The sequence below is a fragment of the Rhinopithecus roxellana genome, chromosome 17, assembly GCF_007565055.1.
Source record: "Rhinopithecus roxellana isolate Shanxi Qingling chromosome 17, ASM756505v1, whole genome shotgun sequence".
In the NCBI taxonomy this organism is placed as follows: Eukaryota; Metazoa; Chordata; class Mammalia; order Primates; family Cercopithecidae; genus Rhinopithecus; species Rhinopithecus roxellana.
Genome location: NC_044565.1, coordinates 85,410,005 through 85,426,256, shown reverse-complemented (window position 1 = coordinate 85,426,256; position 16,252 = coordinate 85,410,005). Strand labels below are relative to the sequence as shown.

At 38.5% G+C, this 16,252-nt stretch overlaps 1 protein-coding gene across 4 annotated transcripts in view; it reads right to left on the bottom strand.

Moving 5' to 3' along the window:
• The window catches only part of ACYP2 (acylphosphatase 2), a 195,340-nt gene that overhangs the window by 170,281 nt on the left and 8,807 nt on the right, over positions 1–16,252 (bottom strand). For all 4 annotated transcript variants that reach the window (XR_004054443.1, XM_010378894.2, XM_030921610.1 and 1 more), the window contains exons 2-3: positions 4,916–4,932; positions 1,590–1,699 (exon numbers count right to left, since the gene is read on the bottom strand). Coding sequence is in view for 3 of the 4 variants with exons in the window: in XM_010378894.2 (XP_010377196.1) it covers positions 1,590–1,699; positions 4,916–4,932 (127 nt within the window). In the remaining variant the exon portion in view is untranslated. The remainder of the gene's footprint in view (positions 1–1,589; positions 1,700–4,915; positions 4,933–16,252) is intronic.

Below are 16,252 nucleotides of genomic sequence, written 5' to 3'. Positions count from 1 at the left end.
CTCAAAAAAAAAAAAAAAAAAAAAAAAAAGTATGTTATTATTTTTTTCTAGGCTCCCTCCTGTCATGGGACATAGTCTCTACTTTAAAACTTCCTTACAATCATTTGGCATTTTCTCTTCCATTGAACTATCAGTTCTATACAACGGAAGGCCCAAAATTTCTTGTACATTTTGTGATGATTCTACTTAAAAATATTGTTTTTCATTAATAGTCACCCCACAGTTTATCAAACTGAATTTTTGGACCCCACTTTTCAATTTGAGGTATAGTTTTACACACAAACACAAGTATGTACCTAAAAATTAGAAAAATAAGGAGTTGATTAATTATATATTTACTGTTTACTGGAATGTCCAGAAAATGAAAATACAAACTATGGAAAAATATGCATAAGGTATTCCATTTCAGTAAAAATCAGCAAAACCTTAATTATAAATGCATACTTAACTATTTTTAAGTGAAAGAGAAAGCTGTGGAAAGTATTCCTTGTCACAGGTTAATAAAGGGGAGGGAAATAGAAAAGTACACATTACAAGTTTTACCTTTATACATCTCATTGTTACGTTACTTCACTTACTACAATAAGCAAAAAACTATTGCTTTGGAAATCTAAAAATATTAAGTAACGAAAACAAAGATAAATTGCAAACAATAAAATAAATTGAGTGTTACTTAGTACCTACCTCATAAGATCTGTTGTGAAGATTAAGTGAGATAATTCATGTCAGGTGCTTAGCATATTGCCTAACATGTAAATGCTCAATAAATGTTACCTATTTTTTAATTTTTTAAAAAAAAGACTACAGAGAGCAGTGGAAATTATGAAGCTGAAAACACAAGGCTTTTGAAAATGACATCGTGTACACAAGGCATTTTTCCCCATATTCCTGAATCCGGCCTCTTTTGGACTTCCAGGATTCATAGTTTGGTAACCATCCAGCTCATTAAACACATTGTCATTGGCAGGAAAAATAAAATTACAATTAGATAAACAAGACACTTAACAATAAAAAGGAGATGGCAATCTTTTTGCCTGAAACGCTACCCTAAGAACTTCACGAACCATCCCAAGGCACTATGCATCTGTCACAACACTTCAGTTGAGAACTACTTGGGCCCTGGACATCTCCACAACACTGGAAGAGTTGCAACAGGACATACAGATTGGAGAGTGAAGCCACAACTCTTCTCCAGGCCAGTCCAAGTTGGAAGTCCATTCCTAAACACAGAAATGCTACTCCCAACTCTGAGAATTTCTTCACAGGCCTGCCTACAAACATATTAGTTTGATTATAAGTCTACAAACAAAATCTGGTCCATCAATACTATTCTTACTGCTCAATGAAACATTAAAATAGCCTCATAAGTTCAGGCATGGTGGCTCACACCTGTAGTCCCAGCTACTTGGGAGGCTGAGTCGGGGGGATCTGAGCCTGGAAGGCAGAGGTTGTACTGGGCAGAGGTTGTAGGGAGCCGAGATCGTGCCACTGCACTCCAGCCTGGGCGACAGAGCAAGACCATGTCTTAAAAAACTAAAAAAGAGTAACCTCACAAAGTTCATGTACATGTTATTAATTTTACTACTCACATGGAATTGACTTTGTCTTCTGGCCCCTGCACTTGGCCTGTCACCGTGCCTTTGCTGGTATTCTTCACCCAGCCAACCACTCCTATTTTCCTAGCTTCATCTTCTGTATACTGGTTTCAGGAAAAAACAAGAAGAAGAAAGTGCAGCATCAAAAGTCTGAATTCATAACATACTTGATTCTAATATCCAAAAAATGCTAACCTAATAATCATTTTTTGTAGTCTATGCCAACAATTGTATAGATGACCTACAGTAACACCTCTATTTATAAAAGAACCTTCACATAAATGGTATCTTTTGTTAAATTCCACTTTCAGTAAAAACAATTCCACTTTGATGAAAACATTATGAAAAAATATGCTTAGACTGAGAATTATTTCAGTAACAGTTTCTATGATGTGTTTTTGGATACATAAAATTTAGCTACATTGCCCTTAAGACTGCTAACACTAAATCACATCGTTAACTTGGGTTCCAAATGATAATCGATCCAAGATTCTCAATCACTGAGAAAAAAATATACAATTATGATCGGCATAGAGTATTGATAAGCAGAAATAGAGACTAAAACACTTTGAAATTTCCAGTAAAAATGAGGGAAAATCATTTTAATAAGAAAATTATAAACAACCCCATTAAAAAAGTAGGCAAGGACACGAACAGACACTTCTCAAAAGTAGACATATGTGTGGCCAAGAAGCATATGAAAAAAAGCTCAGTATCACTGATCATTAGAGAAATGCAAATCCAAACCACAATGAGATACCATCTCGCACCAGTGAGAATGGCGATTATTAAAAAGCCAAAAAATAACAGATGCTGGCCAGGTTGCAGAGAAAAGGGAATGCTTACAATCTGTTGGTGGGAGTGCAAATTCGTCCAAACACTGTGGAAAGCAGTGTGGCAAGTCCTCAAATAGCTAAAAACAGAACTACCATTCGATCCAGCAATCCCATTATTGGGTATATACCCAAAAGAATATAAATTGTTTCATCATAAAGACACATACACACATATGTTCACTGCAGCACTATTCACAATAGCCAAGACATGGAATCAACCTAAATGCCCATGAATGGTAGACTTGATAAAGAAAATGTGGTACATATACACCATGGAATACCATGCAGCCATAAAAAAGAACGAGATCGTGTCCTTTGCAAGAACATAAATGGAGCAGGAGGCCATTATCCTTAGCAAACTAACACAGGAATAGAAAACAAAATACTGCATGTTCTCACATATAGGTGGGAGCTAAATTATGAGAACACGTGGACACAAGGAGGGGAACAACAGACACTGGGGCCTACCTAAAGATGGAAAGTGGGAGGAGGGAGAGGAGCAGAAAAAAATAAGTATTGGGTACTAGGCTTAGTACCTGGGTCATGAAATACTCTGTATAATAAACCCCCATGACACAAGTTTACCTACATAACAAACCTATACATGTACCCCTGAACCTAAAATAATTTTTTTTAAAAAAGAAAGAAAGTTAAACTAGCAAGAACACTAGCACAAACATGCTGGTTTACAGAGTTATTATAAGACTAAAAGATTCTGATGTTTTCTGTTGGCTGTGGACTTGGCAGAGAAATGTTATAATTGTCTATGGGTAGATTTCTCTTTCCTATTATTATTAACAGTCTTTTAAAATTTCCTTTTTCTAGATCCAAATTCAGTTATGCTATGTAAGTAGCAACATTTTGATTTTGAATTATTTTAACTACATCATACTAAAATTCCTATTGATCCAGTCTACTAGAACTATTTTTTTCTTTTGAGATGGAATTACACTCTTGTCGTCCAGGCTGGAGTGCAGTGGTGCCATTTTGGCTCACTGAAACCTTTGCCTCCCAAGTTCAAGCGATTCTCCTGCCTCAGCCTCCCAAGTAGCTGGGATTACAGGCATGTGCCACCACGCCCAGCTAATTTTTATATTTTTAGTAGAGACAGGGTTTCACCATGTTGGCCAGGCTGGTCTTGAACTCCTGACCTCAGGTGATCCACCTGCCTCGGCCTCCCAAAGTGCTAGGATTACAGGCATGAGCCACTGCACCCGGCCTTAGAACTTTTCAAAAACATACTCTTCTCCTGTATGGAGGCCAGGGTGATCAAGATCTCTACACTCCACATCCCCAGCTGTATGAAACAACATAAATCAAAATGCTAACAGCTAAGACTGATGTAAGAGGTGGCCCTGAAAATAAGTCACTTTCTTACTAGATAATAATGAAAAGGGAGACAATCTGAATTTTGGGGGATGGGGCTGCCTCATAATAGAGACTTTACCGATGGGAAAATATTGGAACCCTCAGGGGTTGGGAACCAGGGACCTAATCTAGTGACCCAGCTAAGATAGTAAGTGAAAATGCATGCCACAATTAACTTGTAGGAAAGGAGTACTTTAAAAAAGTTAAAATTTTAAAAGCAACATGGAGCCAGGCATGGTGGCCCATGCCTGTAATCCCAGCACTTTGGGAGGCCAAAGTGGGTGAATCACTTGAGGTCAAGAGTTCAAGACCAGCCTAGGCAACATGGTGAAACCCTGTCTCTACAAAAATTAAAAAAAAAAAAAAAAATTAGCTGAGCTGGGCATGGTGGCTCATGCCTGTAATTCCAGCACTCTGGGAGGCTGAGGTGGCTGGATCACTTAAGGCCAGGAGTTCAAGACTGGCCTGGCCAACATAGTGAAATGCCATCTCTACTAAAAATAAAAAAGTAGCTGGATGTGGTAGCAGGCGTCTGTAATCCCAGCTACTTGGGAGGCTGAGGCAGGAAAATCGCTTGAGCCTGGGAGGCGGAAGCTGCAGTGAGCTGAAATCGTACCACTGTACTCCAGACTGGGCAACAGAGCAAGACTCTGTCTCTGAACTAAATAAATAAATAAAAGATAAATACATTTTAAAACGCAACATGGAGCTTAATCTGCTAAATCCTGGGAACCACTTCATTATGCAACATCAGCGTGTTTTGTTTTGCAGTGTGACATATGTACCTTGGCCTACAGGATTTCTTCCATCCAGAACATGTAGAAAATCCCATACTTTGTATTCAATACACCTAATCAAAGCGTTTCATTAAAATCACCCAAAGAGAGGTACTTTTGAATATAGAAAATGTTAAGTAAATACTAAGAAGGGTACAATGTTTTTAGTATTAATAAAAATCTCAATCAGTAATTTCAAAGAAATACACATATTTCTTCATTTGCTGTCAAGGACAGGGAGTAAATAGTAGACTTGCACCAAGTAGAAAACTGCCCTATCTCTGTAATTGGGAATAACAGTGGAAAAAATGGCAAAATAATAAAGACTGTATTGACTTACCATTCTGAAGCAAACACCTGTATAAAAGAAAGATAAAAAGAATTGTCAGCTTGTCCACCTTTAAAAAGTTATGTATTTCCTGACTTAACTTTTATCTAGGTGGTCCCCATTTATCCTTGGTTTCACCTTCTGCAGTTTCACTTAACCCTCAATCAACTGCGGTCCTATAATATTACATTTAACATTCCAGAAATAAACAATTCATAAGTTTTAAATTGAATGCCTTTCTAAATAGCATAGTGAAATCTCACGCTGTCCCACCCATGAATTATCCCTTTGTTCAGCAGAGCCACACTGTAGACACTCCCCGCCCGTTGGTCACTAGGTAGCCCTCTTGGTTATCAGATCGACTGACTTGGTGGTACTGCAGTGCTCATGTTCAAGCAACCCTTATTTTACTTAATGATGACCCCCAAAACACAAGAGTAGTGATGCTGGCAAATGTGCCAAAGAGAAACCATCATGTGCTTCCTTTAAGTGACAAGGTGAAAGTTCTCGACTTGATAAGGAAAGAAAAACATTGTATGCTGACGCTGCTAAGATCTAAAGTAAAGCAATCTTCTGTCCGTGAAACTGAGAAGAAGGAAAAAGAAGTTTGTGCTAGTTTTGCTGTTACACCTCAAACTGTAAAAGTTATGGCCACAGTCTATGATAAATGCTTAGAATATCTAGGGTTCTACACGATCCGCAGTTTCAGGCATCCACTGGAGTTCTTGGACTGCATCCCGATCCGAGAACAAGGGCGAACCCCTGTATTTATTATGTGGTAAGTAAATGAAATAAGTAAAATGTTTAATATCTGAATGTATTTAGAAAGTGTTTTTGACTTTGGGAGGCCGAGACAGGTGGATCATGAGGTCAGGAGATCGAGACTATCCTGGCTAACACGGTGAAACCCCATCTCTACTAAAAAAAAAAAAAAAAAAAAAAAAAGTGTTTTTGAAAATTAGTTTCTTTTAAAATGAAATGAGAAAAGGAAGACTTTTTGGAGAAAAACAGTAATATTCTGAATCCAAATAAATAAAATGCTGAAGCACATATTCACTCTATTTTTAAATGCTAAATAAAACAAAATACTTATTACAGGTACAGTTAAGTATACTTGGCATAAAATTTAGCTGTCCTCAACTTTTAAGATATCTTCTTAAAATGTAAGGACTAAATACAAATTTAAATGTAATAAAACATTTGTGTATTTTATTGCTAGTTACAGAACCAATGAAACATATAAGGAAATGATATGCTTGACCATAACTTGGCTTCTGAAGCCTCAGTTCTTTTATTTATTTATTTACTTATTTATTTATTTACTTATTTATTTTAGAGACAGGGTCTTGCTCTGCGCCCAGGCTGGAACACAGTGGGGCAATCATAGCTCACTGCCCCCTCGAACTCCTGGGCTCAAGGGATCCTCCTGCCTTGCCTCCTGAGTAGCTGGGACTCCAGGCATGAGCCACTGTCCCTGGCTCTGAAGCCTCAGTACTAATGGAAACTTGCTGAAATGAAAATGATTCTTAGAATCTCTATAGTGTCGATTACATTATGTTCATACTTTGAACCATGTAGGTTGAGAAGTATTGTTGGTCTTGGTTATGTTTTCCCTATGTAGACCATAATAAACTGTTCTATACTGGCCAACTATGATGGTATCTTATACTTTACTTACCCAGCCTGCAAAACTATGAGAGTCTCATCTCAGACAGAGGTCAAGAATACTATGGGACTTCATACCTTGGGTTGTTTGGAACCAAACATTGATACATAGAGAACTGGGCCCTAGAGTGAGGGTGACACAAGAGGCAAGCTGGTTCCAAATTATCAGGGATATGTATTTATGATATGGGACCCCTTGAGGGAAAGGGAAGGCCTTCTTACATCTCTCCTGGGAATTGCAGCAATGACCCTAAATAACAGATCTCAAGTCAGTCCTTCAAATTGCAAGTTGGAAAACTCTTGATCCAAAAGGATGAATTAGAACAGGCTTCTATGCCCCACATCTCAGCTCCTACTTGAGAGTTGGCTAAAATAGGCCTATGTAAAGAAACATCAGGAATGTATCAGGTGCAGAAATTCAGAGCTTGTTAGTACCTGTTGCAACTTAATTTTTATTTCTACCTAGAACACATGGTAAATTTGGAAATTTACTTTTCAGTACTCAAGAAGCCAAATGACAGACAAAAAAAAAAAAACACTTAAGTTCAGAGGAGAGGGCATAGCAATTAAAAAACACTGGGAATGGATAAAAGACTGTGGTAGATCCACACAATGGAATACCATGCAGCTGCAGCAATAAAAAGGAATGAACCATGGATACAAGCAACAACATGTATGAATCACAAATGCATTATGCTAAGTAAGAGAGGCCAGACTCACACATACTATGTAATTCCACTTTCTGGAAAAGGCAAAACTATAATGACAGAAAACTGATTGTCAGTTGCCAAGGGCCAGGAGTAGAGGGGAGAGTGCCACAATGCGGGGTGAAGAAATTTAGGGTGATGGGACTGTTCTATATCTCAGTTGTGGTGAGGATTACATGATTGTATGCATTTGTTAAAAATTCACTGGGCCAGGCATGGTGGCTCACACCTGTAATCCCAAAGATTACTAGACATTAGCTAGTAGATATAAAAGGAATTAGCAGAAAATTCCAGAAACTTCAGGTAAACCAGACCATATAGAAGAGAGACAGAAAACAGGAGAGAAGACAGGCTGCACTGTGCAGGCAAAAGTGTGCAGTCTTTTTATCATAAGAGTCAGGGGATCCCAGAACACAGTAAGACACTGACCAAGTAAGTAGACTGAAAGTTTTGGTCTACGCCGTATTGTGTATATCCCCTCTAAGTTCCTCAACCACTAACAGGCCCAAATATGAGCGTTATGAAAAGAGAAAGCACACGCAATGGCAGTAAGCAGAAATTAGAAACATGTGGTCCATCTCTTTCCTGTTTAAAGAGTGGGCCATGAAACAGCAGCACCTGAGTTTTGTTTAGAAAATAAAATTCTTGGGCTCCTGCTCCAAGGAACAGAAATGCTTCAGGTGGAGCCCAGTAATCTGTTTTCACATGCTTTCCAAGCAATTCTTATGCCCACTAATGTTTAGAGCCAATGGCTTGCTCCCCCTTAAAGAAAAGTCTGGGAGAGATTTGAAAAGGGTTTATATTTCAGGTCAAGAATCGCATCAAAAGGAGAAAATTAAAATCTCGTAGGGTACCAAAGATCTGATGTGCACTCCATCACACTGTTCAAGTTGCTGTTGATAATAACTCATGCATTTGCACATCATTGTTGCCTCACCTTTTCACAATTCAGAAGCATTACATGAAAGAAACCATGGATGATAAAAAGGCAACTCTCCCCTCCTGCACCCTAAAGGGATCTGACATTGGCACAGCCTAGGCAGCCTGTCACGTAGATTTCCCTCTCCATCTGTACCACTTACTACTAGAAATACTGGAGCTGCCCAAAGAGGGAAACTGACAACATGCCCCTCAGTGAAGAGCAACGTCCTTTCAACATTTCCGAATCTCGAGCAGCCCTTCCACCATCTATTCATTGATGATGTCAAAGACCATTCGCTTATGGTGATGGGGTTTGAGAAAATTTTTAAAGTGGAATCAAACACAGATATTCCACTATGTGTTGCAGTGTTAAGGAAACTACCTACTCCAATCTATTGATATAATATTTTATTCACACTAACATAATCTAAGAATCGGGTAACTCAGGTAATCTAACAGGCACACAGGTAAACATTGATTATTCACTTAACAAGTACTTTTCAATTGTCTAATTTTGAGTGCAAAAAATGAGATGAGCAAGACACAGTCCCTGCATCTAAGAGTTTACAATCTAGTGGGAAAGATGGACAAGTAAACTGGCAATTAAATGTTGCAATTAAAATAACGGACAGTTTGGAGCTGTAAAATCCATAAATCTCGATACAAATTAGAGTTCATAAGACAGCCACATGACAGACAATCACTCTTCGGTGATTTTAAGGCTGGCGTGTTGAAAAACAAGTCTTAGAGCTGAGACTTCAATGATGAGCAAAAATTAGTATGATGAGAGTAGAACATTACAGATAGAGGAGCATGCTCAAAGGCCTGAGGTTTCAGATCAGGGCCTATCTGGATACCACGCATAGTTAAATATTCAAACCTATGCACTGTACTCAATTTCTAAATGATTTCTAGGCCCCTGTCATTACTGAAGATTTACTGAAAAATAGTTTAATTCTGTTCCAACTGTATCTAGAAGAATGGGTAATAATGTTTATATACTTAAATTTACCATAATCTTTCAACTCATCTACTATAAGAACCTCCTTAACTAGCCTCCCTGCTTCCAGTTCTGCCCCACTACAGTGTATTCTCCATAAAGCAGCCAACATGGTTTTCTTTTAAGTAAAATCAAATCATTTCCTTCCCCAGCTTAAAAGCCCGCAGGGGCTCCCACTACACTGGAAATGAAATGTATTCTGGTTGTCACAGCCTCCTAATTCCTCTACCTCATATCCTAGTTCTCCCCTCTTTACTCACCCCATTCCAGCCAGATATGCCTCCCTTGGCGCCTTAAACATGCCAAACCCCCTGGCCTTTGTACTGACTATTCCTTCTGCCTGAATCCTCTGTCCCCTGATATTCTCATTCCTGGCTCCTTCCCATTATTCATCTCTCTATACAAATGTCACTTCCTTAAAGAAATATTCCCCAATCAATTTATCTAAAACAGCAATGCACCCCATGTTTCCTGCACATGCATTGTTTACTTTTTGATTTCCTATCTTTACAGTAGATTGTCAGTTCCGTAAGAACGGGAATTTTTCTGTCTTGTTTACTACTGTGTTCCCAACACCTAGACCAGAGCTTGGCACATGGTTGTTGAATAAATGAATTTTTAAAAACCAGCTGATAAATATTTATGTGAAATATTTAACTATCTATAATAATTTATCATATAAATTATTATGTGTTTATTATATATATTACACATGTATAATATAATATATCATTAATAATATTAACATATTGATTATATATTATATTTATTGTTAACATATATTGTGAATATACATATAATCATATTTATTAGGCTTTAAGTTTACTTTCAAAGTGGTGATGCTAAATTTACGGCATTCAAAGTTCTGGAAAGAATCTCAATAATTCTATGTTGATTCTAGCAGAACTTTCCACAGTGATAATATACAGTGACTGAATATATAATATACATATATATGTAGACATATATGCTTATATGCTCACATATATCCCTATAATACATATCTATTATATATAATAGATAGTATATATACCATAACAGATAGCAAGAAGTTACTAATAATGCCTAAACTGACATTATGCATATACATAACATTAGGCATATACATAGTATTAGTGCCAATCATAATCTCAAGTGCTATAATCCTAAATGTTGAAATCCTGAAAGATCAAAATCCCTAAAGTCAGCCAGGTGTGGTGGCTTACAGCTGTAAGCCCAGCACTTTGAGAGGCTGAGGCAGGAGGATTGATTGAGCCCAGGAGTTCAAGATCAGCCTGGGCAGCATAGCAAGACTTCATTTCTGAAAGAAAAATAAAAATTTTAATTAAAAATCTCTAAAGTCTAAAATCCCTAATGATTAAAATCCTGAAAATGACAATCCTGAAAGATTAAAATTCTGAATGGTAAAATCTAGAAAGCCTAATTCTGGGGATGGGATTAGTACACGTTTGATTGTGTGCATGACAGTTGCATCATGTTAGTTGCATCATGTTAAACAGAACAATTACCTTGTTATTGTCTTTATTTGGAAGTGAATTATGGTTTAAGGAGACATATATGGGTGCCAAATTGACAAGGGCTGGATTTGTGGACTTAATTTTAGGTGTCAATTTGACTGGATTAAGGAATACCTAGAAACCTGATAAAGCATTATTTTGGGTGTGTCTGTAAGGGTGTTTCCAGAGATTACTGAGTCTGAGTAGACCAAGTGGGGAAGATCTGCCCTCAATGTTTTGAGTGTTTCAGAGAAGTGAAAATGCAGGCAAAAGATACAAGAAATCTTCCCTGCCAACTTATTTAATTGTGTATGACTTCTGCATCTTCACACATAGTACCACGCTTGCCTTTAAAAAAGTCCTTCTTTTGTACCAACAAAATGTTTTTTTAAAAAGGTGGAAAAAGGAAAAAAGAAATGACTTTCATCGGAGAATAAAAGGAATTTTTTTAAGAGATGGGGTCTCGCTCTGTTGCCCAGGCTGGAGTGCAGTGGTGTGATCATAGCTCACTGCGGTCTCAAACTCTTGGTCTTAACCAATTTTTTCACCTCAACATTCCGAGTAGCTAGAACTACAAGTGCACACCACCATGCCTGGATAATTTTAAAATTTTTGTAGAGATGGAGTCTCACTATGTTGCTCAGGCTAGTCTCAAACTTCTGGCCTCACTCAATCCAACTGCCTCAGCCTTCCAAAGCACTGGGATTACAAGCATGAGCCACTATGTCCAGCCAAAAAAAAAAAAAAAAAAAAAAAACGGAATTTGAAAAGCTCAGTGACCTTCTGAATGAAAGGCACTTGCTGATACAGAGGTTCTTCCAGTGATACAAAACACATTAAATGATGAACTATTCTTGATTAGGGATCTGTCCATCAAAGAAGATAGACTTCTTATATTTATTAAACCACTCAATCTAACAAAGAAAAACCAGTGCATGCTTCATTTTGGCTAATGTGTGGCACTTTCAAAGCCACCCTATTTTTTACCAGTTGCATACAATTCATCCCCCTGTGGGATCTCAAAATTCTAGAACTTATCCACTCATTTATGTATGAATAACTGGACAAAAGGGAAGCACTTTATAAAACACTTACTTGAAGATTTGGTGGATGCTGCAAAAGAAAATGGATTCAACTGAATCCCCAAATCATAATGACAGATTAGGAGCAATCAAAGCTTCTAAAGTGAATTTCAAGATGTCACTAACAAAGTTTGTTTTTCCATTCAGTCTGATGCATTTAGTGGAAAACTTAGATGAGTCGATTGGCCGTGAGATATGGCAATGATGAAAACTTCAATTTAAAAATGTGTCATTTGTCTGCATTGGCTTTCCTTCTAGCTGATGAAATTCCAGGACCTTTTTATTTTTATTTTGAGACAGAGTCTCGTTCTGTCGCCCAGGCTAGAGTGCAGTGGTGTGGTGCGATCTCGGCTCACTGCAACATCCGCCTCCCAGGTTCAAGCGATTCTCCTGCCTCAGCCTCCAGAGTAACTGGGACTACAGGCACAAACCACCACACCCAGCTAATTTTTTGTATTTTTGTAATTTTTGTATTTTTAGTAGAGATGGGGTTTCACCGTGTTAGCCAGGATGGTGTCAATCTCCTGACCTCATGATCCATCCAACTTGGCCTCCCAAAGTGCTGGGATTACAGGCCTGAGTCACCGCCCCAGCCCAGCTTTTAAAGGATTGAATCTGCATTTGCCTGAAGAAACCAGCAAAGTTACTGACTGGTTTAAAAACAATTATGTTCATGGTAGGATTAGAAGACATATAACGGTGTTGTTGTTTGATCACAAATATCGTCTGCACTAAATTTGTAATCTGCATATGAGTGCATGCAGAATGAATTTTCATGTATGCAAAACATAGAAGCATAGCACTGAAGATGGAAAACCTTAATAGGGGTTGCTCACATCAGTGTATATCAAATCATGGAAGAATTTCAAAAAGAGCAGTGCCCTGTAGAATATGGATGTAAATGTATCTTCCAAAAAGAGCCAAGTCCTTAAAAAAAAAAAAAAAAAAAGCAGCTATTCATCATAATGGAAGACTCCAAAATATAGGTAACTATTGTGAAAAGTTGGCCAATTCTTATGTACTATCTCCGTGCAACTGCCTGTAATCTATCACTGTAACATAGTTTTTTTGTATGTCAAATTTTCTTTTTTTTTGAGATGAAGTTTCACTCTTGTCACCCAGGCTGAAGTGTGAAGTGCAGTTGCATGATCTTGGCTCACTGCAACCTCCACCTCCTGGATTCAAGTGATTCTCCTGCCTCAGCCTCCTGAGTAGCTGGGATTACAAGCACACACACACCACCACGCCTGGCTAACTTTTTGCATTTTTAGTAGAGACAGGGTTTTGCCATGTTGGGCAGGCTAGTCTCAAACTCCTGACTTCAGGTGATCCACCCGCCTAGGCCTCCCAAAGTGCTAGATTATAGGCATGACCCACTGCACCCGGCCAGAGGTATAAACTTTGTAAAGGTTTTTAGAGTTCTAATTTGTTTTAGGCTTTTTTTTTTTTTTTTTTTTTTTTTTTTTTTGGCAAATTTGACCCTACAAGTGTATCACCGTAATGCTGACTTAGTAACTATTGTGTATGTATGTAAAAATGTTGAAACTTCCTTAATAAATAAAGAGATGTCCTTTTTGTATATGTACATTTGTGAAAGATAAAATTTCTTGACATCCTGGCTTTTTGAATGACTGCATATACAGTGGTGATCCATCACAACTTTTGATCAATCTCATCAAAGACTTAGGTTATCCATCAAGGTATGTCAGATGACCAGTTACAAAACTGGTTGCACACAATTACCAACCATGGTGATATGCATTTATACATTTTGCTTTTTGACCTACTTCCTTATGAATATAGTTCATCTGCTTGTAACTATTACACCTATGTGACTATCATCAGTATACCGCAGTATGTACAGTCACAAAAATACATGTTATTATTACCTATCTTCTTGTGCAAACTGGCTTATGAAGTTTCTATTATGTTTGTATATGTTTCTCAAATAAATCTCCTTTTTATTTATTTATTTATTTATTTATTTATTTATTTATTTTTGAGACGGAGTCTCACTCTGTCACTCAGGCTGGAGGGCAGTGGTGCAATCTCGGCTCACTGCAACCTCCACCTCCCAGGTTCAAGCAATTCTCCTGCCTCAGCCTCCCGAGTAGCTGGGATTACAGGAGCCTGCCACCGCTTCCAGCTAATTTTTGTATTTTTAGTGGAGACAGGGTTTCACCATGTTGGCCAGGCTGGTCACAAACTCCTGACCTCAAGTTATCTGCTCGCCTTGGCCTCCCAAAGTGCTAGGATTACAGGTGTGAACCACCGGACCCGGCCAAAAATTAGTATTTTAAATACTCTTTGAATGATTTTTTCCAGATTATATTTTTGGGATTTTGATCTTTCAAAACTGTGATTTGGGGGATTTTAGACTTTAGGGATTTTGATGTTTTGGAATTTCAACATGCAAGATTATGGCGTTTGCAATTGTATCTTTCAGGATTATGGCCCAAACACACATAGCATATGCATTATAAAGACATAGAAACCACAAGAGTTGGTCGGGCGCTGTGGCTCACGTCTGTAATCCCAGCACTTTGGGAAGCCAAGGCAGGCAGATCACGAGGTCAGGAGATCGAGACCATCCTGGCTAACGCGGTGAAACCCCATTTCTACCAAAAATACAAAAAATTAGCCAGGCGTGGTGGTGGGTGCCTGTAGTCCCAGCTGCTCAGGAGGCTGAGGCAGGAGAACGGCATGAACCCAGGAGGCAGAGCTTGCAGTGAGCCGAGATTACGCCACTACACTCCAACCTGGGCAACAGAGCGAGACTCCATCTAAAAATAATAATAATAATAATTTTAAAAACTCACAAGACTTTAAAAATAAATGGTTAAATTGGTTGTTTTATAGAATATACAGGACTTGGGGCTAGAAACTGGAGCAAGATATGGTGGCTGTTGCTTTTAATTACCAGCTTTTCTATACTATTTGAGTTTTTTAAAAATCCATGTGCATATCTTCATTTGATTTATATTTTCAAAGTTTTAAATTTAAAAGCATTTGGGGCAGGGTATGGTGGCTCATGCCTGTAATCCCAGCACTTTGGAAAGACAAGGCAGATGAATCACTTGAGTCCAGAGTTCAAGACTAGCCTGGGCAACATGGTGAAACCCCATCTCTACAAAAACTATGAATACAAAACTTAGCTGGGCATGATAGCACTTGCCTCTAGTTAGCACATGCCTCTTAGATAGCACATGATAGCACATGTGCTTAGATAGCACATGATAACATATGCCTTTAGTCCCAGGTATTAGGGAGGATAGAGTCAGGGAGGATCACTTGAGCCTGCAGTGAGCTGTGATCACACTGCTGCACTCTAGCCTGGGTGACAGAGCAAGACTCTGTTTCAAATAAAACAAATAAAAGCATTTTTAACTATGAATGGTAACGATACACACATGGATTTATTAAATCTTAAAACAGTGGAGTTACAGGATGTCATTTAAGTTTGAGGCATAATTTTAGGTTAAATTCATACTTCTTGACGAACTGGGTGGATAATAAAAGTGTTACCCATTGCTTAAGGCAGTGATAGATGGAAATAAACAAGGCTGAAATAAATCATATATAAAAGATTCAATATGGGCCAGTCATGGTGGCTCATGCCTGTAAACCCAGCACTTTGGGAGGCCGAGACAGGTGGATCACCTGAGGTCAGGAGTTCAAGACCAGCCTGACCAACATGAAGAAACCCCGTCTCTACTAAAAATACAAAAAATTAGCTGGGCGTGGTGGCAAATGCCTGTAATCCCAGCTACGCAGGAGGCTGAGGCAGGAGAATCGCTTGAACCTGGTAGGTGGAGGTTGCAGTGAGCCAAGATCGCACCATTGAACTCCAGCCTGGGCAATAAGAATGAAACGCTGTCTCAAAAAAAAAAAAAAGATTCAATATGAACTTAACAGAAATTTAGGTGGTTTTGGTTATGGATCCAATGTTTTGAGGGAGAGGTCATGGACACAAGATCACAATCTTTTTGTAATGTGTCCTTTTGTGTCACTACTTGGGGGAAAAAAACATCAAATGTAATAATTGTTTAGAATTTTATTTAATATATGAACAACTGTGACAGGCATATACCCCAAATCCATTCTCCCATTCTTCCTTTCTAACAGAACTCTGATTTTACTTGGGGCAGCAATGTGCCAGTTGATGTTTCCCAGACTTCCTTATAGTGGGGATGGCCAGTGAAATGTAAGCCAAGTCACTGGTTGGGACTTTCAAGGTGGCTCTTCAACAGGGGCTGACTTGGCCGGGCGTGGTGGTTTCTCCATGTTGGGGTATTGCACTGGTACCCTTTCTTCTAATCGTGGTGTGAATATTATGATTGGAGCTAAGCACCAACCTTGAAACCTTAAGGGAGAGGCCAAGGACATTAGAGACATTGGCCCTGACTTCCCTGAGGCACTTTAACATGCCAGGGGATGGAGGAAGAAGTGGGGAATGGGGGAATGAGGTGGGGAATGGG